The sequence below is a fragment of the Meleagris gallopavo genome, chromosome 20, assembly GCF_905368555.1.
Source record: "Meleagris gallopavo chromosome 20, MGAL_WU_HG_1.1, whole genome shotgun sequence".
NCBI classification, from domain to species: domain Eukaryota; kingdom Metazoa; phylum Chordata; class Aves; order Galliformes; family Phasianidae; genus Meleagris; species Meleagris gallopavo.
In genome coordinates this window covers 7,791,070-7,818,191 of record NC_139423.1, presented here as the reverse complement: position 1 = coordinate 7,818,191, position 27,122 = coordinate 7,791,070, and the positions used below count along the sequence as shown (strand labels likewise).

General features: G+C 40.2%; 1 protein-coding gene and 1 long non-coding RNA gene across 2 annotated transcripts in view; one reads left to right on the top strand and one right to left on the bottom strand.

The window, feature by feature from the left end:
- LOC146543084 (uncharacterized) overlaps positions 1-3,227 on the top strand; it is a 41,498-nt gene extending 38,271 nt beyond the window's left edge. The window contains exon 3 of the long non-coding RNA XR_014887364.1: positions 2,422-3,227. This is a non-coding gene — a long non-coding RNA (uncharacterized LOC146543084). The remainder of the gene's footprint in view (positions 1-2,421) is intronic.
- The window catches only part of PITPNC1 (phosphatidylinositol transfer protein cytoplasmic 1), a 72,794-nt gene that overhangs the window by 35,567 nt on the left and 10,105 nt on the right, over positions 1-27,122 (bottom strand). Inside the window, exons 2-4 of the mRNA XM_019621731.2 lie at positions 6,714-6,862; positions 3,440-3,528; positions 3,092-3,099 (exon numbers count right to left, since the gene is read on the bottom strand). Coding sequence (XP_019477276.1) covers positions 3,092-3,099; positions 3,440-3,528; positions 6,714-6,862 — 246 coding nt within the window. The remainder of the gene's footprint in view (positions 1-3,091; positions 3,100-3,439; positions 3,529-6,713; positions 6,863-27,122) is intronic.

Below are 27,122 nucleotides of genomic sequence, written 5' to 3'. Positions count from 1 at the left end.
CATTACAATATTTCACATATTGCACAACAGATAGCATCACTTGTACAGTCACTCTGTAAAGCTCATTATCTTTAGTATGTCATTCACATTACATGTTATTAATACAGCTGTCAAGACCCAATTGTCAACCAGGCAGCCGTATCTTGCTGTTTGCTGTCAGATTTAGAAATCTGCTGTGGAATAGACACCATTCTTCAAAGTGGATGCCCTCAAAACTAGACCCAGACTTCAGAGTACAAACACAACAAACACTGACTCCTATTTCTGTTGCCACGCATCCACTCACTCCTGATTTTTCACACTACCATTCCAGAGAACAGCAATCCAGAAGTTATTTTCAATGCTTGCTGAACTTTTTCCCTTATGCGATCTTGCAATTTCAGGTCCTTGAGAAAATCATATTTATGAAATCTGTACTGTTTCACAGGCAAAACAGATTAGTCTGTACTGAACCACTGAATTCTAGTGTATGTGTTTGATGTTACCCAGTTTCTGAACAGCCTTTGTGTTCTACAGCTGATAGGGCTAAGCCTTTCAGCAAGCTTCAGTCTGCCATTCACATCCTCTTCTAAAGCACTAATGCACACAGAAATAACACTACGGAGCCTTTAAGATCCTTGCTCTTCATTTAGAGTGGAGATTCAGATAAAAAGGCAGGATTTTTCCTTTCTAGTAGTATGCACACCTTGGTAAGGTTCTGCTTCATTTATGTGATTTTTGGTTGATTTGTCAATGATACGTTAATTTTTTTTTTTTAATTTCAGAATCAGTTTTTCCTCGAACTGAGGCTCAGTTTAATTCCCCTGATGTCCCACAGACCCTCTAGAGGGAATTTTCCATTTTTTAGAAAAAAGTGTTTCCAAGCTGTCTTACACATTCTGGGCAAGTTCTGTGCTGGTTAATGCTTTCTTTACAAATTCTCTAATAAATACAGATACAAATTTAGATAAATATTCTAGGCAAATATTGGAATTATTCCCAGTGGTATATTTAACATTTCTGTTTTAGAATCAATAGTTTGAGGCAAAGAACTTCCTCTATTTTCCCTTGAATACCATTTCACAATCAACTGGCTTTAGATTTCCGACTGAAATGCAGTTTCCTTAATCTCATCCCAATATTTTTAGCTTTATTTCCTTGCACCACTGTGAGCAATTATGGGAACTGGGGAATTCCCACAGGCAGCGGCACTGTCACTAAGGCACTGTTTTGCCTACCTTCTGTATTTGTAGACCCATTTGATTTTTCTTTAGAACACTATTCAACTCTGCTCTTGGAACACCCCTTCAGCTGTATCTCCTCTACACACCCTCCATGAAATGTGTTCCAGGTGTTGTCTCATCAGATTAGGAAAAGGTCACTTCCTGATTCAAATTCTTTGAGGGTGACATTGCTCTTTGGTTTCAACAATGCACTGCATTTCAAATTCAGACCTAAGTTTGTTTGCTTCAATCATTCCTACCTGTCTCTTTCAGTTAAAGAAAAAAGTACTCAATAGAGTAACAGGTACCTACGAGACATTGCCTGTTATCTTCACAGTGCAAGATTAAGCTGCTATCAAAGGTTCAGTCACTTAATTACTGTAAACTGCAAAAGGCCTCACTGAAGATGCCTTCAGACAAAAATAGCTGAGAGTCTGTCCCTTTTTTGTTACTATCCCTTACGGTACATGTAAAATTTATTGTAAGAAACTCACGTGTGAAACACAGAATACATAATAAACGCAAGTGCTGCTCTGAAAGTAATGCCTCCTATTCTATCACACTGGCCCACAGCCTCAGGGGTGGATGTCGGTGGGATGGCCAAACCTTTCCATCAGTGTGCCATTATGTGCTGTTGCTGTGTGACAGATGGCAGCAAAGGGGCTCACACAACTGCATATGACATAGGAGTGTGCACAAAGCAAAAGGGTGGAACCGAATTCCTCCATGGGGAAAAAACAGCACCCCTGACATTCATCAACACTTGCTGAATGTTGATGGAGAACCAAGGAGTGGATGTGAGCACAGTGAGGGGCGGGTGGTGTTTTTCAGCTGTGGTGACAGTGATATGAACAAGCCACATTCTGGATGGTCATGCACAGCTGTCACACCACAAGATGAAGAACATCTCGATTAGCCCATCTGAGTCAGCTAATGGTGGTGACTCTTGGGAAAAAACAGTGTTTTATAGCTGAGAATTTGCTCTATCAAACAGTGTTACTGTATTGTTTCATGGAAACAAATAGGAGACATTACTTTTGGAGCAACCTACATACATAATGTTGAAAAGCACAGTTCATCTATACAAGTTTTCAAACCTATCTTACCACATTTATAACTCTAAGCCTCCAGCTTCCAGAGCTAAGCCTCCAAATCCCTTTATTTTGACTCCTTCACATTTATCACATCAAAATCTCTCTCCTCTCTTTATTCTTCACAGGTTTTAAAACATTGCTCAAGACTTTGAACAATGAAGAGTTAAAAACAAATGGGTTATATTTTAACTGTAACCAGAAACTCAATCTAAATCAAGGCAGCTGTTTCTGAAGTCTCCTTTCACCTGGAATTGCCTCACCATCTCCTCCTCATCTTCCAAAGGCTGTTGAAAACTCACTGTATATTATTGAGGTCAATACATTTAGAACAATTTTTCTCATGATTTACATGCTATATTTTGCCTCAGCTCTGCTAGAGAGAATAGCTGTTTTTTTTCTGGGCACCAGGCCCAGTTTATTCTTAATTTTGTCTACTGATCGTACAGTTTCCCAGATACCATACCAGAGACGAGCATTTTATAAGTTAATAAAACAATAAATAAAACAAAGTATGTTCTCATATCTCCAAGTAATAACTAGAACTTTAAAAGCCTTGCCTTGTTTTATAGAAGATTTTCTATGTTACAGTTACTGCATAAAAATATACCATGTTTCAAATGCTAAAAAAAAAAGTCAATAATTTATAAGGAATAGTTCAAATGCAACATTTCATTTCTTAAACAAACAGTTCCACTATTGAAGGTATTACATATTAAGAAGGAATCAGTTTGGCTTCCAGTACTATAGTTCACATAGTTACACTGTATTTTTAGAATAAAAAGAAGGAAAACTTACTGTGTATTCTGATTTCCAATCGTCCATTTGTAAAAAAAAAGAATGATGAGGGAAAAGAAAAAAAAAGAAACGTGAAATAAAACACTGAAGCAAGGTCCTTGCAGTAAACACACATTAAAGGAATTCTGTCTGATAATCTGCTGATTTATGTGTTATTAAAGCGTATGGGACAACAAGGAGTACAAGTCAGCACAGTCTAAGTACATGATGTTTTATTTGCAAGGAGGGTATCACACAGATTACAGCTTTTACTTAGCCATAGTCTCTAATCTCTGTGTCTATCACTTAGTGTGCGATCTGGTAAGATGAACTACTCAAAAACAAGTTAGTAATCATTTTATTTCTTACCTGTGATTGTATAAGGATAATAATTCCAAGCCTTCTCTGTAACATAAAATATTTTGGGAACAACTGCTCTAGCCCAGCTAGGTAGTTTGCTGAAAATAAGAAAATACATAATTAGAATATGTTATGATCTGCATGTATGTAATACAGATGCTTGCAAACATGCTCATACTTTGACAAGTGTTTCACAGGATGCAGTAATACTCAGACTTCACAATATTTTTATCTTACAAACATGCGTTGTTTCAGATTTCTCCACAGATGTATATGAAACCAAGACAGCTTGTTCCCCTCCAAATCAAGCAATATGGCACCAGTGCAATGATCTCTGATCAGACACAAGCTGAGGTTTCAGTGCAGTTTCAAGAACTGAGCCTCGAAGCTCAGGTCATGGAGGACGTAGCAGGTGAGCCCTGCAAGGTGTCTGTGTCACAGTGTTCTCAGCCACAGGGAGGCACCCTCTAATAAGAGCTCATGAGCGAATCTGTGGTGCCAGTCCACTCCCATCTTGACTCTGTCCTTTGTTCTTAGAGGCTGTTTCCTATTTCCCCATATCCCTTGCTGGCACACAAACCCGTACCAGAGTACCAAACAAGTGATGAACAACCACACATTCTAAAAAGAAGCAAAGTTCAAGCAAATCCACCATCCAAGCCCTTCCTAACAACATCAATTACAGTCACTTGAGCTGTCAGTAACAGGGATGCAGCGCTGGCCACTCAGACAAACATGGACTTTCTGTGAGCACAAACTGCACCGTACTTCAGGAGCTCAAATCGTGTTGGTCTGTCAAGGAGTCAAGAAGATCACTCAGGTTATGGCTGAATCTTTACTGATTTTCCCAACTATAAATGTCTGAAACAGTTATTTAAGCATAACTACATGTGCTGAAAGTAAAAAGATTGTCTGTATTAGCAAACTTCAGGGGAAAATAAGTTTGGATCATTAAGGTTTCTTTAACCACGATCTAACTATGCATAAATATTGAATTTGCCCAGAGGCAAAATGCAGACATTAGCACGTTATCTGAAGATTCAAAGTCAAGTGCATTGACTTTTGCTCTTTGATGACATTGCTCAAAAACAGGTTTTCTTTACACAAAACTTTGTGTACAGCCTTTTATGCACCTTTCTACATACGTAAGAATTAAAATATTAGCAGGTAAAAAAATACAAATGAAAATAACGCATAAATCTTTCCAGGAAACCATCACTGAAAATATCAAGTTTAGGACTATCGTTGCAGCTAGGACCACCTTGGCAACAGAAGCTTTTGTCTGTGAAATAATGACATTTTAAGTGAAGCTGCAGCACACTGCTTGCTTGAGCAACAGTGGAGGCATAAATACACAAAATATTTCTAAATCTATGTAGATACTGATGATAGTATCTCATTAATTGTTCGTGAGCATTTGGCAAAGCACAGAGGACAACTGCTCACGATTGTGCGAAGCCGTCCAAACCTATTTGTTGCTGGAACCTTTATAGTGATACTCCTTCACAACTCACTGCAAATTGGTGCAAGAAGATGTCCTGTGATGGATGGTTGCAGAAACAACTCAGATCACCTGAAATATACTGGAGGAAACTTCGAAGACCATCTGCTTGAAAACCATGTGTGCTGCAGAATAAGAATGGAGTATCTGGGCCAAGATCAGCTGTGCAAGCAGGAAAGGACAACTGTTCCCACCAATTCAAAGCCCAAACCACCGGGCCAATAAACCATTTCTTCACCTTTCTACTCCTGAATTTAACCATGACAAGGAAGTCATTTAACTTAGACCAATGACAAAAAAAAAAAACAAACAACAGAAGAATGGAATGAAGGAAATCAAAGCTTATTAATACAAGAAAGCAAGCTGGAGGAAAAATTATGCCTAACAATACCTAATATATGTGCTTCTTTCCTCAGTTGCACAGGGGACAGATCTGGCGAAGTGTTACAGAGCTACTGGTTCTCCATGAGATCTGCACTGTCCAAGTACTCAACTCACAAAGGTTTCATACAGTTTTCAATATCCAGTTCAATGTAGCAGCAGGAAAGGTACAACAGTTTGTGTTTTCCATTGGCCTTGTTTCTCAGGAAGTACATCTGGTTGGATTTCTGAAGCACGAAGGCAACTTGTACTGGGAAGTGCAGTAATACCTTATCTCTGAGTGCATTGTGTTGGTCTTGTAGGAAGTGAGAGTTTCTGCAGTCGGAGATGCCCCAAATGGCTATCTAAATAGCACAGCTTCCTGCAGTAACCATGATAGATGTTGCTGCAGAAGCAGCAGTGTGGCTATTTTTATTCATGCAAGTAGTTCTTGTCTACAGAGGTGTTATACAAATAGGAATACACTAAAAGTACTTGATGTAAGCTCCTATACTGTGTTACAGGAGGTGACTGCATTCAAGTAGTATAAACTCAAGCTAAACAAGAGTTCTTGTAAAGTAGTCCCTTAAACCTGACTTCAAACATCCACTGTAACCTTAGCTAAATTTCAATTTCCTGAAGGCACGTGAATCTTCTTTGTCAGTGGTCATACCCATCTTCAGGCAGCAGATCCTCCTGCCTATGCTAACAGAAGCAGTATGCTTCCCAAGTATGTCTTACACATGCTTTCTAGGACAGATGTAGTTATTATGAATTACAATAAAGTGTTGATTCTGAACATGCCCTTCATTGCATAATGCCTTATCTCTTCTTAACACGGAAGAAAGAATTAACCAGAAACAAACAAAGTCTGGGAGCTCTACAACAGGAATAAATGTATTGATTTTTACCAAGTCTTATATCCAGCCTGTGAGAAAAAAGAATTACAGTCACAATAATATTGAATGTTGGCAAAATATATTGTTTGACTGCATGTGTGTGAGCATGTAACATCACTGGTGATTCAGTTTAGCCTGAGTGAAGGTTACATATGTCAGGATTGCAAAGGAGGAATAACCTGTAACATAAAAACAGCTATGCTGTTTCTCTGCTTGCTATAAAAGAGCATAAAAGTGTAATAAAAGATGAGGCAGGCCAATGGGAATAGAAGAACATCAGAAAAACAGCAACATTCAATTAGGTCAGAGGTAATAAGAAGACTGAGCAATGCATTTCATAGGTCACAAATATATGTTTTTAATATAAAAACATCTCTAGCCTTTGAGTGTGGAGGTTTCGACCTTCAGCAGTGTAATTTCACCATGGGAAGAGATATATTTCACTTTTTTGTCTGACAAGGACATTCACTGCTAATTGTTATTGCTGGCCATGCTGAAAGAAGCAGTTCTGTATTGCACTTGCCTGTTGAGATAGACACGTTTTTCTGTTAGCTGACCATTGCCGTGGTTTGGATCCTCGTAAGGTTCATTCTGCACCACTTCCACACCTTCGCCTCGGTCACTCTGCTCATGGCTGTGCTTGCTTATCATGTACAATTGCCCAATTCTGTACTGCAAAGCAAAAATCAAGAACAACGTATTCACTTTATGCAATATGAGTATTCGTAAGTCAGTATCATACAATTATGTATCATTATGTACAAATTTAAGGTCATCTAAGGGATGAAAAAACAGTATTTCAAAGCTTTATTTAGGCCTACAAGCAAAGTTCCTCCCATTATCTTATCAAATCCAGGGCTTCACTTACAGAAAAAAAAAAAAACAAGAGCCACATGCATACAATAATCAGGAGAGGACTTTGTTTTTAGACTATATTTGTAAGTATTTAAGTTAAGAATAAATGAACAATTAATATTCTGCATTCAAGGTGGTTTTAACTGGCAGGTGAACTCTACGAGCCCAGAATTCTCCTGTCATACCAACATGATGCCAAGTAGTGAAGCCTCACACATGGATTTAGGATAGTTTGCAAATTCACAGAAACAGCAGTTTCAGCTCTTACCACAGAAAGCAGCAGACTTAGTACTTCGAAAAAGAAGTTTAAGAAGAGTGATTTGGTGATATCATTAAAATCAACTTGAGCACATATCTTTTTTATATAGACTCACAAGTTATTTAGGAAGCCAAAACCCAGGGGCTGCAATCACGGAGATATATTATTGCACTGGCAATTGACTTTTTTTCCCTGCAGTATGTCTGCATCTACTCTAGGGCTTTTTCCTCCAGAGAAATCTAACAAAAAGTACATTCCTAAACTTTCATTAGCCAAGATTTTTAGCGTCAGATTGTACTTTCCCATGCATTCTCTGTCCTGAGATTTCACTCTTATTTAAGTCCCTTCCACATTCTTGAACACACCACAGTTCTCACAAGAAACTGTCTTTGGACCTGTCCGGTTTTATCCATTGGATCCATCACTCCTCCAAAGTAATTTATTTAAGGACATCCGCTCCAATCACATCTACCACATCAACCACTTCCAACACGATGGACAACCCCTTAATGGCTGAGCTACCACACACACAAAGCTGCCAGGTACACAAAGCTGCAGTGTAGGCAGAAGGTAACAGCCTGACCTCAAATCTCTCTGAAATTCTCATGGTCATTACAGTTATAAAACAGCAATCCTACTACGTACTTTACAAGCTCTAAAATCCCAAACCAAAAGAGTAAAATTAGAAAAAAAACAATTGAAACATATGGAACAAGTTATCAATGAGATGGTCTTGCTAAAGAAAACAATACGGAATAGGGCAGGGGTGTTCCCTCACACGCACACTACAGCAACAAAGCAAGAAACATTCCTAAGACATTCACTAAAACAGTGATGCAGAATAATACTATTTGAACTATTGGATGCCGAGTTCTATTCTCTGCCTGTGTCTCCAGTTTCCTGAAATCTGGTGCCTCTTTCAGGCAAAATGTCCCCATTTAATAGATGAGCCCTAAAAGTCATTTTTCTTGCTAATCTTGCTATCGTCATCTTTGGTCTCTATTGAATCTTCTTCTTCTTTATCTCATCACATTTAAACACTTTGTCCTAATCTTCAAGACTCGGAAGAGCTGTCAACTTCAAACATACACTTTAACAAGTTCATGAAAAATTGCCTTCTCTGCTTCACCAGTAATAAATGAATGCCCTGGTACACAGCCAAGGCAAAGTCTGTAAACGGAGCAAGCACTTCTATTGGACAAGGTAGTAGTGTTGGAAAAATGAGAACTTTTGGGCACATGAAGCTGTTCTTCAGCTCTGATATCAAAGCAGCATTCTTCAAAGCTGAACACAAAGAGGAAAAAATGCCCTGCTTTTAATTAGATATGTGTGAATTAGACCACCTGTGAGCAAAGGCACTGCCTGCAGAGTGATAAGGATGGTAGAAAAGAGGAGAGGTGATAAGGTGCTTATCTTCTAATGGAAAGAAAGATCAGTAATTTGTAGCCTGTGGAACATGAAAAGGTAAGTCAAGGAAAGGGGGAGAGCAAATACAGTCTGCCATAAAACCAGAATCTCTACTGAGATCTCTGATCAGATTTCTGCTATTTTTGACTTTTATTTGCCACGGACATCTCTGGAAAGCGTTTCACAATTGCACATGACATTGCATGCTAAGACTTCCTACTTCCACGCAATCTTGGCAATTCTGCTCCCAGCTGAACACAAATATCTCCGTTTCTGTGGGAAACACTGGCTCAGAAGCATCAAGACAAACGCATGTTCATGCTGGCAATGAATAACAGTGCTGTACTGAGGCATTCACTAGCTCTGTATCACAAACCAGAGATACTCACATACAACATGTTTAGCTAATAGAGATTGATATTATTTCACAGACACACGCTACCACAACTGCAAGCAGAACGGCACATCACCAAGGCTATAAAGCACCCTGCTTGGCGCGTGGGTAAGGATGGCTGAGCTGCACTGTTCAGCAGAGAAATTACTTCACAGACACTGCAGTCAGTGCTTACAGAAAGTTCTGCTTCTCTGATGACACTCAGAGTCACACACATTCCAGTGTTAACTTAAAGATTTCTGAGATTGAACAGAACAGAATTTTACCTCAAGTGAGTGCTTCCCAGCTCAGTGCTTTTGCCACAGGACACACCTGTAAAGCCGTTCAATTCTCAACAGTAATTACTTCAGTCAAAGTGGTTTCTCTTATCACACTCGCTGACTATAAATCCTTCAATCCTTCATATTATTATTACTATTAGACATCACTCTGCCTTTTGAAATGGGCACTGCCTAATGCATCTCAGGTTAATGCAGAGCCCTCACACGCAGGCAATTATAACACTGTGCCTTCTGATCCCCGTGCTTGTGTAGATGATGATTCATAGCTATTAAGAATAATTTAAGAAGGTCTTTTCCACGGCACGAGCTGCAGGTTCTGACAGGGTGATTTGTCTTCCTTGCTATTAACATTCCTCGGTTGGTTCTAACTAGCACAGAGGAGCACACACTGTAAGCATTTGATGTTCCACGTACCAACAGACCTGCGCTGCTCCTACCAGATCTACTTTTTAAATTCTTTTTTCTTTTTAACTGCCAGTTTCCCTCCCAGACTTCTGGCTTGCACAGGTATCACTTTGCAAGCCAAAGAAGTGAGCATCTTGCCTTCCAGTGTGTGCTAACCACTACCTCAAGGCTTTCCTGAAGGGCACTGCTACAGAAGGATATCAGTCAGACAACCACTGCGTTGGACACCTTCCTGCCACCCTCTGCCTACAGAGCCATGAGCAGGAAGAACAACCCTCACTGCAAACAGCAACTTCCAAGTCTCTCCTACACAGCATAACTTACCGGTGTGAAAGCAGCAGCTGATATTTCTAAAATAGTGGTTTTCCTGCAAAAATAACTAAATTGTAGGCTAGGGTCATGTGAAAAGAGTCCCACTGGCTTTGACTCCTGGGAAAATCTGGAAAGAAAGCACGAATAGTAAACAGAGAGCACAGAAGGGGAGAGTTTTTATAGGCCAGTGCAGTACCTTGCAGAGAGAGCCTGGCTGTTGCTGGGATGGTACCACATCTCACTGAGGCTGCCTCTGCAGAGCGCACACACACGTTATTTGACTGCTAATCTCTACACCACAGCACTCAGAGCAAACCAGGCATCTTGCACCACATTCTTTGCCATATAGAAATATCCTATGTGCAAAGAAGTTGCTCCCAGCTGTTGTTGTAAAATGGCTGTCCTGAGGCACTAATACAAGACTGTAGTTTCAGCAGCAACAGGAGCTTTCTGAAATATGATTATCAAGAGCAAATCCATTTTAGCTATGCAAAAGAATTGATCTTCTGAAACAGCAGCAAATTGATTTGTTACAAGGAACAGCACCCGAACTCTACACAACCAACTTCATCTAGCAGCAGACATAGGTGTACCAGTTAATGAGTGCCATGGTCCCAAGCATCTTTTGGTTGAAACACAGCAGAGGTGCACTCTGTCCTGAGCATCAGCTAAAGCCACTGCCTGAAATAAACAGTGTGGCACCACAGAAAAATCCAGCAATGAGAAAAACATGCATCTAAGAGAAAGAAACCATGTGAGAGAAACCAAGATACTAATCATTAACCATCAGTAGCAGAAATGAGATACAAGAGAACTAACATTACATACGTCAAAGGGTTATTCTGTCTATAGATGTGATGTGATGCAACGTACAGCTTGCTAGAGCCTCCAATCAAGGCAGGTCAGTCAGTGGGGGTAAATGTCCCTCATGCTAGTTAGTAATAAACAGACTGACTAGTTCAAGTTTAATGTTGAGCTTTAAATCTCCCCTTCAGTTAGCTCCTGCATGCATCTATGGCTCGTGATGCACTGCACATCTGCTGACTTGCATCAGCAGCATTTTTTAGTATTGCCCAAATTCATGGGAACATGTTTTTGTAGCCTCACAAATAAACAGTTGCAGCAGGAACAGTTGACTTTTGCATGCTGTAAAGTGCAATTCTTATTGCTTCCGTGTTTGCACTGCCTTCCTCAAGGAAGAAATTTCTTCTGCAAATCACTTCATCTGTTAAAATTCCTGCGAATGACGTTCAGCAGCAACTGGAATAGGATGTTCAGCAGAACAGTACCCCTCCTCCAGAACTTTCATCTAAAGAAACCTGATCTACATTACATTTGAAGTGTCTTGGCACATTAAGGGCTTACATCCTATGCGAGTGATGCCACAATTAATAGAAGCAGATTAACAGTAATCCACAATTAATACACATACAATGTTGCTCATTTCAATTTTCACTGAAATGGAAATTAAATTGCAAATTTTCAGCTTACGTGCAAATACATTTTGCTAAATATAGCTCATGTCCTGTTCAGACGTTAGCAATTTTGTGTTTCTACACCAGCTGTGCTACTGAAAAAAAAAAAAACAGCTGTTTTCACCCTGAATGCACAAGCTCATATATTTAAGAAACAGTTCTTATTAACGATATTTTGCAGCGAGTCAGCTGGTTAAATCTTGCCACTGTTCACATGATGTGCTTCTTACATAATTGCCAATACCACCTCATTATCTGGCTCTACGAATGGATATATATTTCCTGAAAGAGATGCACATGATTTTCTTGAGCCTGTTCCCAAAAGCAGAAACATGAGCTGGAAGGGACTTCTCATGGCTGCTCACAGCCCATCTGCCAGTAATGCACACTGAAACACTGCTCCCACCTATGGGTCCCTATTCCTGAGCACACACCTGTAAGTCACACATAGGTCACACCTTTAATTGCAGCTTGCTGCTTTTCAGGCACAATTCACTTTGCAAAACTGGTTCAATGGCTATCAACTACTATTGATGTACTTTCTAAGCCAATATGACAGCATATTGTATTTGTTAACTACAATTCATCCATGAGGTTGCAGTCAACATGAAGGCTGAAGTTCAAAGAGTTGTTTGTTAACCTTCTTTAAAATTTAACTCAGAATGTGGTAAAATGAACTCAAACTTGCAACATAATTTTTGCAGTTTCTTTTAGTAAGCAAGGCCTATTTTCCTGCTATTCCAGGAGAAAACTCTTCCTATTTCAGATGTTCCAGGGAAAATCAGAATGAAAAGCAGAGGGTTCCTTCTCCTTCCATCCATCCCTCGCTCCTCTCCAGCAGTGCACACCACCACATTTCTCTCACTGTGCAAAGAATGCACAGTGAATTAGTGGCAGTGACCAAGCAACTTGCTTTATTAACCCAGACAACAAGAACTCAGTGGTATGTCGCTGAAATAAGATTTAGGGGAAAAAAAAGAATCTAAACTTACGTGCCACACATATTAAATGCATTTTTCTTGCCTAGAGGAAGGCCAAGAGCAGCCAAGCAGTGCAGTGCCTCAAAAAGCTGCAGGCACAAAGCTGAGCCTGCACAGGAAGAGCAGCTCCTCCAAACTGCAGAGGGATTTGTGTTCCTTGGTTGATTCAGCTCAGTTTGAGTCGGGATGTATTTGACCCCTCCTGAATGTGATGCTGCAGTCAGGTCTGGCTGTGATACAGATGGATCGAACACACGTGCAACTCCTCCCATGCAATGGAAATTATTTTTCACTTTTTGCATGGCTAATGGCACTCAACTGATGTTTAAGTAGAACTTCTTTCCCCTCAGGTTACTTTTCTCTAATTACTCTTCAGTAATTACTCTTTTTTTTTTTTTTTTTTTGTCTCTTACAAAATCTCTCTTGTACTGAAAACATCAACTTTCAAGTACAGAGAATGTGATGCTTCCAGGAAAAAAATCCATTTTGCTTTTAGGAGCACTGAAGAAACTACAAAGGATTCAATAAACTTTGTCACAGTCAGAGGGGAGCAATTCTGTAATTACATTTTTTGGTAAGCAAATTCCTTAGGAGGCATTTTGGGCAATATAATTCTGCCTATAAGGATAGAAAAAGGGAGAACTTCCTTAGGAGACACAATATAAAATGAAAAAAGGCCTCAGTATCAGAACTAAGACTTACCATTTACAAGCTAAAGTATCAGACAAATTCAACCTGCTTTACATCTTAGTCAAGCAAAAACGAAGCAGATAACTCTTCTTTGCTACTTCCAATGAAACAAAAGTAAATTCACAGTCAAAAGGAACAAATACTTCAATGTATGTTCTAATCTTATCAGATGGAATCAACTTCAATTTGATTTTTGAAATGCAGTTTGATGCTTGCCTTCCCATGATAAACATAACAGTAGAATGGAGTGTCTTCAGACAGCCCAAGCTCCTGCCCAGGTCATTCCTCACCTGCATCTACCTTACAGATTAGGGTGATGAGGATATTAAGGTCAATGAAGAGGACACACATATAAGCAAGACTTGAATTATTTAAGAAGGAAATGAAGACATACTTAACTCTCTTCCTAAACTTAAAGATACACTGAAATCTCAAAATCAGTACCAAAAGACGACAAAATGTTGTCATGTTGGTTCATCAGGACAGGCACTTGGTCTGCAGTGCCTACTCCCTAAACCTGCAAGTGACAAAAACATCCTTTGTTGGAATAAGGCTCTACAGAAGCAACATGCTACTTCTGCAGCTTCCCTGTGTGCACACCAAGTCCCCAGTGAACGTGTTAAGTGCTTTCTGGATAGAAATGTGTTTCCTTGCTCCTGGCATACAGAACAATCCAGAGTACAGCTGCATAAACTCTCAGCCCAGAACGCAGAGGTGTGCAGAAGGCAGTAACACTGCTCACAGTGTCTGTGCAGTGCACGTGCTGGAGGACAATGTGCCAAGCACCTCTGCCTACACTAGGGACAGAAGGGACAGAACACAGCACCTTTCATGTAGAACTTCTCCACTCTGAAGCTGCCGTGCTGTTATAATGATGAGCAAAGTAGTTGCTTTCCAGCACAATGGGCATCAGAAGCTCTTCAACAAGTACAAACCAAAATTCAAGGAAGGACCAGACTCCTGAGCACCACTCCAAACTTCCAGATCAGACCACCTTTCAACACCAACTCAAGGGATGATGACGACAAAGAATGAATGACTGCAGGCATAATCCAGCTTTATCATAACACAAATGTCAAGCTGTATGGTCCCCAAATGTTTTGAACAGCCACTGTCCCAGCAACAAGCACTCCAGCAGTGCTCAGCACTGTTTGCTGCCCAGCATCAGACAGCACCAAGTCCTAAGTCTGGAACAGAACAGCCACAACTGCACCTCCTCAGAGGTCAGAGCCTGGAAAAGTACAGTGCCAGTACAGCAAATTACCATGAGATTGCAGATTTTAGCCAATATAGAAGAATTAAACCACCTCATCCTACTTATGAAGATTAGAGAAATAAAAGCTTGTAAAAGATGTTTTACCCCAATTTTTAGAACTCTGCTCCAAACTGTCACCTTTTTTTGGTATCATTTTTTCCACACGCACTTCTAACTTCATCTGCAGAATGTCCATGAAAATTTTAACTGGTATCAAAGTTTGTCTACTGTCATGTTATAAGTAACACATGCTGTTTTAACCACTTAATCTAGTAAAACAAAGACTGCAGATGAACTTACAATTATTTAACTAAAAAACCCTTGTTAGTGGAATATCATCCCCCAAAACTGCAAGGCTCAAATAAAGTATACAGATACACACAGAATTATAAACATCTCTTTAAGGAATTCGCTCCCACTGGCAGAAGTGATAATGCTTATGCTAAAATGCCATATAACTTCTGGAGCCACAGAGCACCTATGGCCCAAGAGATCCTTGCTCTCCTGCTAAACAGCTCCAGTCCCTGTGCTGAGCCGGGCTGCACGGCCTTCTGCAGCAGAAGACAAGTAACAGAAAAGGCCATTTCTCAATAGCTGTAAATGGGAATGGCTTTCTATCACACAAAAAAAGTATTGTTTGAACTTCTGTTACGGAGAAATTTCCAAAAACACCACTTAAGCTGGAAATGGTCCTCCTGAACAGAGCAGAAAGACCCTCCTGTTGGCTGCAGAGGCTTTGGACCAAAGTGAGCAAACATCTCTCTGCACTCATACACCAAAGTTAACCACTTCCTCAGCAGTTAGAGCCAGTGGCGTCATTCAGAACACGTCCTTTGGGTGTAATAGCTCACGGTGTATGGCAGCACCAGGGAACAAAGCTGAAAGCTACAACAACAAGAAGGGTAACTAGATAAGATCTCTTTGTAAAGAACCTGGTTTTCTTCCTACAGTACTTCAGACCACAGCAGGGCCACGTGACTGCTGCTTATGCAAGTTCTCCGGGCTGTAAACCTTCTAATGAAGACCAAGTTCAAAATAGCAAACATGGAGCTCAAAGCCTTCATGCATGCATGGCAGAAAGCGTTGGTTTTACACAGAAGTCAGAACGTTAACCTGGAGTGTTTTGTGTAGACATAATCTTTAATAAGAAAAAAAACCCCAAGCCCCACAGTAACAAGCAAACAACAAAAACCCACCCGGGTTTAAAAGATACTTGCTTGCTTCTTCCCCTGCTACTCCACAACAAAGTCTCAGCAAGTCACTGATCCAAAACTACTGGGAGGAGCTGGTGACTGTAGCAATGGCAACGCAAACAGCGCTCTGCATTCTGAGTTTGCACATCCAATAGCACCCAGGAAGAATCAGCAGCAAGAACAAAGTCTTGTAGGTCAACACAGCTGCATCTTCTGCTGGTGCCTGGAGTTTGCCTAAGATGACTGTGTGCAAGCAGCCCAGAGCCCAGGCACAGGGCCGTGGCCACTCTGTAACATCCCCTCCTCCTCCCTGCACATCCACCTTGTAGAATGAACACACTGAAGGAATGCTAATAGTTAATTACTGAACTCTGAAACCTATGCTCTCTTTTCCATTTTCCCTTCCCCCCCCCCCTCCCCCAATTCTTCTTTTCCCTGCTCCTTGTGCTTGCTGTGGACTGCACAATTCTCTTGAGAATCAGATAACCACTGGGGCAGGCAGCACACTGAATTCCTTGCTGCCATGGCTGAACTGCTACCCAGCACCTCAGAAAGAGGAATTAATGCTACCCAGCACACAGCAGGTGGGCAGTCTATTCTGCAGCTGCACCTTCCTCAATGATCAGGACCTGATATACCTGTTTCCCCATCTCAGATCATCACAGCTGGTCCCTGCCACTGCAGACAGTCAGGCCAACTCTACCTCTGAAATCTTTTCTTCCATCGAGGCTGCAGTTAAAAATAAATAAGCACATACAAAAACTCCTACTTTCTGATGGAAAGGATAGCAACAAGACATTTGCTGGCTTAACTGGTCACAGCTCTCACTGAGAGGCAGCCATCAGCTTGGCTCTGTGGGAAGCTTTGCACTGTTACTTCTGTTGGAGCCAAATGGTTGTCTTGCTGTGAGCACAACTGCTGACAATTGGGTAATGCGTGGCAAGAAGTCTGGCATTGCCAGTGGGACACATGCACACATAAAAGCAGTTGTGAGTTTATATACTGACTTGTCATGCATCCATTCTCTTGCTGTGATACTGAAACAGGCACAGAAAACTTAGTGTTATAAAACAAAGTTCATCTAAGGAAAGGAAAGATGCAAGACTGCATTCAAGGCTGCTGGATGACAACAATGTCATCTTGTCATTCACCCATGGCATTTGGTGATGTTAAAACTACAGTCTGGGAAGCTTGATTGATCTGTTGCTTTATTGTCTCATTCTTTCAATAATTTCTAACACACAAACACGTCATGAATCAACGCTGAGTACAAAACCTTGGATGTGACAACCAGATAAGCCTTCCAAAAAGAGCAAGGTGTGCTTAATTCAATTGAACCCAGAGAACTTTGAGTATTTTCTTTTTTAATGAAGCTTTTACAACTCAGGATTGCCATTGCTGTGTTCTTTCCAGGCTACTGAGAATGATTTGTTGTAAAGAACACAAATTAAAATGGGTGCAAGAAAGGAACTGAGGTCAGTTTCAGCTTTAGATTTTTCTCTGCCAGCTTTTCCTCAGTTGCTGCCCGTGCTGCCTCAAACCGCAGAGCTTCCACAGATACCAACCACAAGCATTCCATGGCTCGCTCCAATTGGTACAAAGCCAGCAGATCCAGTATCACGCCAGACACGTCACACCTTCCTCAAATTCTTTTTCATCTACAAAAAACATTACAGAGAAAAGGGAAGATTATACAGCATTATAGATCTGATGGCCTCTCGGAGGCTTCCCAGACATGATTTTCTCAGACAGCTCCCTGAGCCATACTGACAAGAGGACAGGGTTCAGAATCGGGTCCCTGCAGCCGGCTCCCAAAGGCTCAAACCAGCCAACTGAGTTTTCTGTACGCTGCCTTAATTTCATAAGGCTGTTTTCTTAAGAAGATCTCACGTTTTATTTGATAGGTCATAACATATGCTACAGAGTCACAACTTACATAAAAGTTCCACTTCTATAGCCAGAAGAGGCAGGCATGCATCAGAGGCATGCTACTTGTCCTCTCACTGCAGCTCTTTGGGCCTCCACAGAGCCCTGACAACCTCAGCTGCTCCCCCAACCACTTCTCCATCACCAAGTGAGCCACAAGTACCAAAGATCATTGTTTTGACCTGTGGGAATGAAAGGATAACACGGCATTTCATTAAATCAGGGAGATAAAACTCACGTTGGTTTTCCACTTACTACTACAGCCAATTGTGCACACTATTCTTTGCCATTCTTTTTTAGATTTTATTTCCCTTTGTATCTATTGATGATATCTTTATAACAAATTTATTAGTCTTTTCAAAAAGAATCTTTTAAACTTTGCAGCTTAGGTGTCTGAGAAGATCAGTCTGATGTGCTGTAACATGGGAAATGGTTTCACATTTGCTGTATGATTAACTGGAAGATGCCATCAGGGCATCACCACTTCGTCTTCATGAACACACATTCAGGGCAGCAGCAGAGCCCAACGTGCACTTTCTCATGTGCAGCAATGCAAGTAATCCCAATGGATTCTCACAGAGATGCCTGCTTCTCCACTCATCCATAAACCAAACGTTTCATTTAAGCCACCTGACTGACTTTTCTCCATCAGAAGGAAAAAGTGCCATTAAATGAATTCTCATGTGCAGGCTTTGATTTATGTTACAATGGATATTGGATCCAAAATTCTTTTTCTACACACCAGAACTACCTTGTGGACATTCCTAAAATTGTAATTGCCCTCACAAGAATACAAAGCCATGAACAAAAACATCCTGCTTTTATCATTTCAGAAGTCTACTCAAACATAGATGAAATTCATCTTAAACAGCCCCAGAGAGAACACTGTCACATAAAGATCTGTGTGAGTAACTACTAAGTGAGAAGCTCGAGGAAGAGGAACAGCTTATGTTTTCTTGAAATGAGAAGTTAAGCATGTTTTTAGAAGGTTATATGAAGATGGGCCTAAAAGAAGATTAAATTTAAGGTCTAGCAAGTAATTTATTTATAAAAGAACTTGAAAACTATAAGAAAGTAATCCACACAGCATTCACTGCAGGGCAAGGTCAGCAGGGCTGACGTGTTTGTCTGAAACTCTGTGCTACCACAGCTACAGTTCCCAACAACCAAACCAGTGTTTGCAGATAATCCACATGCAGATAACTGAAATGCTATACTGCAATCAGAATTGCACTCGTACTCTGAGGTCCTTCCTGACTTTTGTTTTATTACTAACAAAAGATAAGGCAGCTTCCGACTGCAGCTCAATAGCCATTCTCAGCTCCTAATGATTAGTATTTGACTGAAAGATGCTCGAGGTCTTAAAGAATCTGCCCCAAAATACCATAAGCAGCTGTCAGTTTCACTGCTCTGACAATAACCCCAATGAAGCTGGTTTAGTGGAAGTGTTGTGTATTAACTGGCTGCACTGTTTATATTGCTAGCAGCAGTGTTGATACTGTAACAGGTCATTGCCAGTTAAGTAAAACACAAGTTCATGTTACCACCAGCTACTTATTTTAACATTGACATTGGTAGCACGTTGGGTAAATAGCAGTATTTTTCTGTTAGGAGAACTGTACTTCAAATTGATGCCATCACTAATGGGAATATGAAAGCAAACCACTCACATTGAACAGATACCTGGGTGAAGCATGAGCAGAGAAAGCAGCACATCACCTATCATTAAACTTGCTAACAGCTTCCCTTAGAAGAGATCGTTCTCCTGTTGGTAACAGCTGCTAAATTTTAGTTGCATTATGTTCTGTTGTGCCTACTTCATGCTCAGAAAGCCACAGCCAAAATGGCTCAGGAATGTTTCAATTTCTTGCAAGAATGAGACCAAAAAACCACAAAAATCACCCAAAATCAATCAAACAAACAAAAAAACCCAACCCCAACAACAAAATGAAACCAAGCTACAAACAAACAAAAGCAGTGAATTAGAAATAAACATGTCAGCTCTTGCTCCCCTCCCCACCTGACATTTGGCAGACACCTCATCCTTGCAGAATCTATCTTATGCTGTTTAAGTGAAAAAAGGGCTAAGTACGAACGGATTAAGCTTAAGCCTTTGCAAATACAGTTCCATATTCTCAACAGAAGCTCTTCAGAGCTTTCCAGGTGAATTACCAAATATTATGTTCTCACCACACACTCACAAGGCTCTCATAGATCCTACTACACACAGGTTGTGTTTTCCTTGCATGTTTCTTTCTGCTGCTTATTTTCTTCTATCACATGTCACCACGTCCGTTTTAAGTGATTATTTAACCTATTACCCTCTCCATAGCAATCTCAAGTACAGAAGCCTGTGCAGTGCCTGCATCTCAGCCTTCCAACATTGATGACAGCAGCAGAGGCTCACAAGGCTACACAGATGTGCTTTCTCAGAAGGGTTTAAAGCCACCCCAAATATTTACCCCCAAAATCTATACTTAAGGAAATCTTTCTAAGATTGTAAAGCCAGGTGCCCAGGCGTGAGGGAAGAAATGATGGATGACATATTGTACACGCGTGTGTGTTAGTGTTCAAACACTACTGCACTGTTAAATAATCTCTTATTTAATTCTCTCTTCTCAAGGCAGTCACGTATTGCTGCATATGAATTTACATTGGGCATCTGCTCCATTTGCTGAAGAGCTGAAAAACACACTGGGAAAGGAAAACTGTGCCAGCTCAAGGTCATAAGAACCGAAGAATCCACATGAGTGCACATCCTCTGGGCATCACCAGTTGTGATGAATAAAGATGGGGAAGGGCAGAGATGGAGAACTCCACATAACATGAGCTTAAGTGCTTCACAAGCACTTTTCAGATGCTTGTTCCTCATCATCCTCAGACCACCTCTGGCACAAGAGGTCTGATCCAAAGAAATATAAAGCTATCCTAACTAGATTCAATAAAAACTGTGTTTGGAATGAGCCATGTAAATCCTCTTTGAAAAACCAGGTTCCAACTGTTAAAAATAAATTAATAATTTTTACTTTAATGTCTCAATAAAGACGTTCATCTCTAAAATATTTTTTTTTCATTGTAATATGTATAATGAAAATAAATTAATGTTTCGTAAAACATTCAGAGACTTCAATAATGACTCAAAGCCACGACAGACCATGGTTCCAACTTCAGATACGCATAATAAATTACTGGCAAAACCCCAAAAAAATCATATAATGAAAAAGTGATGTTCACTTGAGCACCACCCAGCCTTTCCAGGAACTGCTTTTATGAAGAACATATTCAGAAAGCGAGCAAACAGACTCTACAGGCAACATTCAGTGGGGCACATCTGAATTCTAAGTGCTTGTCCTTCGCCCCTGATTCTTAAACTAGGATATGTTGATAAAAAACCCAAACTGTAACTTCATTGCAGTTCTGCTGCCTGAGAAGAAGGCCACAGGCTATCTCTGCAGTCAGGCTGCAAATGCAGGCAGCTCAGAGCAGCAGCTGGCTGATGTACCTCACCTGCTTGTGCTACCTTTTTTTTTTTTTTTTTAAATAAAAGCTTTTGGCTTACAGTTCTTGCATTCTGAATACGCAATGTTCACAATCCAGGAAATAAACATCAGTGTTTTGACTTTTTTTTGTTTGTTTGTTTCCCCCCCCCCCCCCCCCCCCCAGACAGCAATTCACTAACACAGGGCTGGGTAAGCAACTGCAAAACTTCCTTTTTTTTTTTTTTTTTTTAATTGGAGAAACAGCAAAATTAATTTTGAAAGCTTCTTCTGTCAAGGCTGAAAGTCTTTGTACCAAACTTCATCCTGGAGCGATATTTTCAGCTGTAAAATAGGGGTTTGTAATGGAAATGCTGACAGGCCCATAATTACAGCAGCACTCGCGGGCACCACTATAATGGTCAATCAGATAGGCACACCACTTAAATTCAATGCAAGGTGTCAGAAAAGTTCGTGTCTGTCCTCATTAAAGCAGCACTTAACTTCCTTTAAACCTCTGGGCTCAGACTATTAATTTGATGCTCAGAAGGACACACACACTGGTGCCAGTACTCACAATGACTGCATCCCCTCAGTACTTTAAACTGAATTGGAAGACCATCCTAAATGTTGAAGGTAATAGAAACTGCTAAAAGTAAGTTCTAAGAATAAGGAACACTTTATTTTACAGGACAAACTGATGTCATAGGAAGTAATACACATGTGACACATTCATTCCTGTGTTCTGTAGCTTCTTTTTGTATGCAAATCTGCACTGATATGTCTGTGATGCGATTACACCTCTGGCATACCAAGGGAGACTGTTCCCTGGACCTTCCTTGATAGTCATGGATATTAGTATGACATCTCAACACCTATACATGCTCCATGAGTGCAGAGGAAAGATGTTAAAGCCTGGAGATCCAGAAGGTTATGTGGGTGAATGATATGTTTATAGCCTATACGGACTTTAATTTTCTTAATCCCAAGAAAAATCAATAAATTGATGGCATGATTCCAACATGCACAGTAATATTCTGAATGTTTCAATAATATAGAAATCCACAAGTTTCACCTGAGCGCATTTTCTATAGTAAAATCCTGTTTTCCTACAGAGGCAGAAATACTGGCAGCATTACTTCCAGTCACGTAAACTATTTCATGATTCCAAGAGACTCGCTCCTATTTTTCCTCCCTGCAATGAAGTGCTCAAAAATAACAGAAAGGGTGAATTTACCAGAAGGAGTATTTTTTGGAGCAGTGGTTTCCTGAAACAAGTCCTTTTTCAAGCATAAAGAGTTTCAATAAACCAAAATAACAGCAATAAAAAAGCACGCATCATATTCAGCACAAATCTAGGCACACAGCTCTTATCAGGTAAAGGAGAGAACAAACGTCACGTTCCACAGAAGCCTGCCTCACTGGAAATGGGACTGACGGTGTTTTTGATGACTAGGTAGAGAAAGAAAACATCTCCCTGAACAGAAAGTACTTTCCCATGGAAAGCTGGAATGGTACTATTTTGAGTACTGCCCTATTTAAACACAGGGACACCCTCACTCTGTCACTCGCGCAGACGTGATCCGCATGTTTTGATGGCTTGCAATTCTGCCTCAGACTGCAGAAATTCCTTACAAAAGATGATTCAGAAGATTATTGTATTTGCATATTTTCCCGTTACTGACAGTGAAGGCTTCCAGGGGCCATCAGTTCAAGACTACAGCATTTACAGAGAGCAGGAGCCCAACATCCATTGATGTCACACTTATTTGAATGCAGAGCATAACTGACACTGCCAGAATGTCTGCGTTTGTTGCCATGGGATGCTTCAGTTCTCTCATGAGAGACATTTCTCTTTTGAAGAGGACAGGTTTTAAGATTTTTTTTTTTTTTTAAATCAATAGAAGGCAACAAAATTGCCTGTGCTCCAGAATGCAGATCCACATGAAGAATTATTTTCCATTAACTCGCTAAAGAAAGTAGAGCAGTAAAGTAGCAAGTGACAGAAAGGAAAAATTTATCAGTGCTCACCAGGCTAGGCTGATCTCTCACAAAAATCTACTGACCAGAGGAAACATGGCTTCATCCTGGGCTTTTCTGTCCATATCTATGTCATTTTCTCAAATCACCTATTCCACAATCATAGTAAATGCCTTTAAGAAACGGCTTGAGTTTTCCAGCATAATTTGTTCCTTTAACAGAACAGATTTGAAGAGCACAAGTGTGATAACTGCATGCAAAAATGACTTGTAGTACATTGTGGGAGAGTGAGACAAAGAGCATTTGCTGGAATCACGAAACCAGATGAAACCTATGGAAGTGTGACAGATGGAAACAGGCCAGAAAGTTTTGCAGTGCTGTATTACAAACTGAAGGTACCACTATTATTGAAGTTAACTCTTTAATTCAAAATTCATAAGCTTCCTCATTTCTCACTTCCAGATAAACTACTGAACTGTCTTCCGCTGGACTTCTAGGCAATGGCGCTGTTTGGGGTGCAGTTCAGTGCAGAATCTGTCCTTCACTTCAGACACAGATCTTAAGCAGTTTTCTCTTAGGAACACATTTTTGCATTCTTAATTGAAGAAAAACTCCCACTGACTTCACTGTGAATAGAAGCAGGCCTGAGAAGGGCACTACTCTTGCTTATCAGCACACTATAGGAATGCTGTCAATTAATTACACCGTATCAGCTGCTTGGCTGTAGATAGTGTACATGGTGTGCTTTTCACTTACTGATTTACAGTCAGTAGGAGGAGGTCACAGCAACAGAATAGGAACAAATCAAAGTTAAACGTGGATGTGGAAATTTCTCTCTGTTTTCAAGATTGTCAATTCTGTGTGCACTGGGATGAACTGGGACTGTGGTGATGAAGTGCGAGAGCAATGCTTGCTGCTGGCAATGACAAAGCCTAGATAGACAAAAGAATTACGCCTTGTAACTGATTCAGTGCACATGATAGGCATCCTACAAGAGCTAGCATTGAAAATAGAGCAAATGTTGTCAATTCATATCAGAGATTAAACGGGTGGAAGAGTACCCAACTCCAAATGGAAACTAAGGAACGTGACATGCTGCCAACCAGTGCTTGGCAAAACAAATTATTATAATATGGAAATACTGTTGCCCATCACTAATAAATGTTGTTCACAAAAAAATATTAATAAAAACTGATTCTAATTGTTATCATTATTAACATCTGATTCTCTTTAAGAAGCAGTCCCCAAATAGTTTATGATTTCAATGAATAAGCATTAAGAAGCCATCAGGCCCTCTCTAAAGATCACTGCTTAAACGCTGAAGAAATTATCTGCTGGGTACTCTAATTGGAACTGTCTCTCTGCACCAACAATTAATTCAAAACATTGTGTAGGCATTAAATTCACATTCTATACTTTCACCATGTAGGACAGGAGCTGTATTACGTAATTTGCTTTTCATTCATTACCATTAATTCAATGATTCAATGTACTGAACAGAGAACAGACAGCATGGGGGTGATTTGAACCACAGAAGCAAAAAAGAAAATTATTTAGTAAATAGCACAGTATGGGTGCATAAACATTGTGGGCTAAGTTCACTCTTCAGTGAAGTGCTGATAGTTGATGAGAACACTAATTTGATTTCAAAAGCCTATTTTCCCAAGGCCACTCCCTAGATTTTCTAAAGGAAACTGATCTGCCATGAGACAAGAAAGTTCCTTATCTCAATAAATTGTTGCTTAAACGATACAATGCAAAAATAAAATAAATAGACAAATAATTTCCAATCACTGGAGAGATGACACTGGTGAAGACCCAGAGGGATTTGTGCTGGGTTTCAAAGTACTCAGTGTGCTCATTAACAGTGGCAGCATGCTCATCCACAACTTATTAAAAATCCCCAATGAACAATATATAAAAAGAACAAGCAATAACTTGAACCCAACAAGCATGGAAAGCCACATTTTTGTAATTAACCTCCTACAACAAGGATTTAAAAGATGGAGTAGGAGGTATATTACAGAGAGTACAAAGTGGAAAAAAAAGGAGAGAACAGAGCAGAGAGGATATGGAGTTACTGTGATCACTTGCAGCCTCTTAATGCTTAGAGAGAAACTGATGAAAAGCAGAGTGACAGTGTCTCTATGACCCCAGTGCCAATGGGCACCCAGAACAACCAGCTTAAGGCCTGCTACTACAAATCCACCAGCAGGTCACCTCCACTGCATGAGCGATGGAAGAACGTGGGGACGAAAACGTAGACTTCACCATGGTCTTCTACAGAGAGAGGAATCAGTCAAACCCCTGTTTGCTACTGGTTAGCCAGTATCATGCTGTTTCCACTTAAGAAACCATCTGGATGCATGACTTGGAATACAGGACTTAACACAGAAATTAGAGAAACATCCCAGAAGATTTACAGAGAGGAACAGCACCCATATAACCAGCATTAGCCTACAGCCCTCAAAACCCAAATGACTCAGTCAGCCTTTGTCGGATACAAAATCTAACAGAGTAAGGACGGAAGTCCGACTGCTGCTTCTAAAAAAAGGCCACAGAAACCTCAACAGGAGACAGCAGTGCAGAGCTCACACAGGAGCCTGCTCTGCACTTCACAGCTCTCATAGTCACACCATTAGTTATCTTACAGATGGTTTTGTTAAAATGTGGGTTTTTTTTTAAATGCTTTCCATAATAACCATCTGATCTTGACTAAAGTATTCTTGATTAACACCCTAAAGTACACAACATCTGCAGCAAATAGAGTGAAACAATGCTGCTGTTTTGAATTATTTAATTCTCATACTCTGGATTACTTCTGACAGAAAAGCCTACAATCACTTCAGCTTTCCTACATTAACATTTTCAGCAAAATTCAAGGTGTTGTCCTTGTGTTTCTACCCTTTTACTCCAAACTATTCTCAGTGCCCGAAGTCCTGATGAGATTTGCTTTCTGATCTCCTCCCACAGAACCTCATCACACACAGCAGGGTAAGGCTCTTCACTGACAGCTCTCAAGTTTTCCAACAGCTGCTGTCCTCATAGAGACAAACAGTTGATAAACAAAATGGAATGATATGGTTTTAAATCATCATGGAAGATCGATTATCTGATTTACATTAAGTCACACAGCTTAAACATTTCATACTTGTGATGCTAACTAAGAACACAGATCACAGTTGGTTTATTACCTCAGCTCCAAAATACTCAGCTGAAAATTGGCAAATACACATTCACACCAATTACTTACGTTTTTGGGGGGTACTGAAATTAACAATTTTATGCTTAATTTGATAGAAGTACCATAATATTTGTAGCCACAAAACAGAGCTATGTGGAATGACAAATGCTTTCTTTTGGTCATGATAGCATGAACAAAGCACAAGGCTTTTGGCTCTCTCAACTTCTACTTCCATGGCTGTGACTGAGGAGAAGCAATCTATGATGGACAAGAAGAACTAGAGCATCAAAGCCAACCAAACATAGCAGAAATCATTAGAATATCCTTACATAAGATAGAAATTAGAGCATTAGAAATGCTCTTATCAGCAAAGTATTTTAAAATGTGACAGCGAAAGTTAGCTAATTATCTTCCCCCGATTGAAATATCAAGTACATTATTATATAAATATCATAAAATAAGGGCTGAACTGTGGTCTGTGGATATATACTGAACTTCAACACATCCCAAGTGCATTAACATACAGATAAACCACGTCAAACCACGTCCTGGGATTTGGTCTTTAAGAAAGCCAGGATTTGACCAAATTGAGTCATTGAGGTAAAACTACAAAACAACAGAACTACGGATGAGGACAAACAATGACAACAGGAAGCTGGGAGGGATTCCCAGAACAGAAAGAAAAATCTCAAAAGAGGAGTCTGTTCTGAGAAGTTGTGAAATACCTCCAGTAATAAAAAAAAATTGCTCCATAAAAATGCGTAGCATAAAAATTCAGGAAACATCTTTCATCTGCAGACCAATCTACACATGGGGGTATGTATTTTGGGGTCTGAAATGGGAGAGAAAAAAGGATTTGT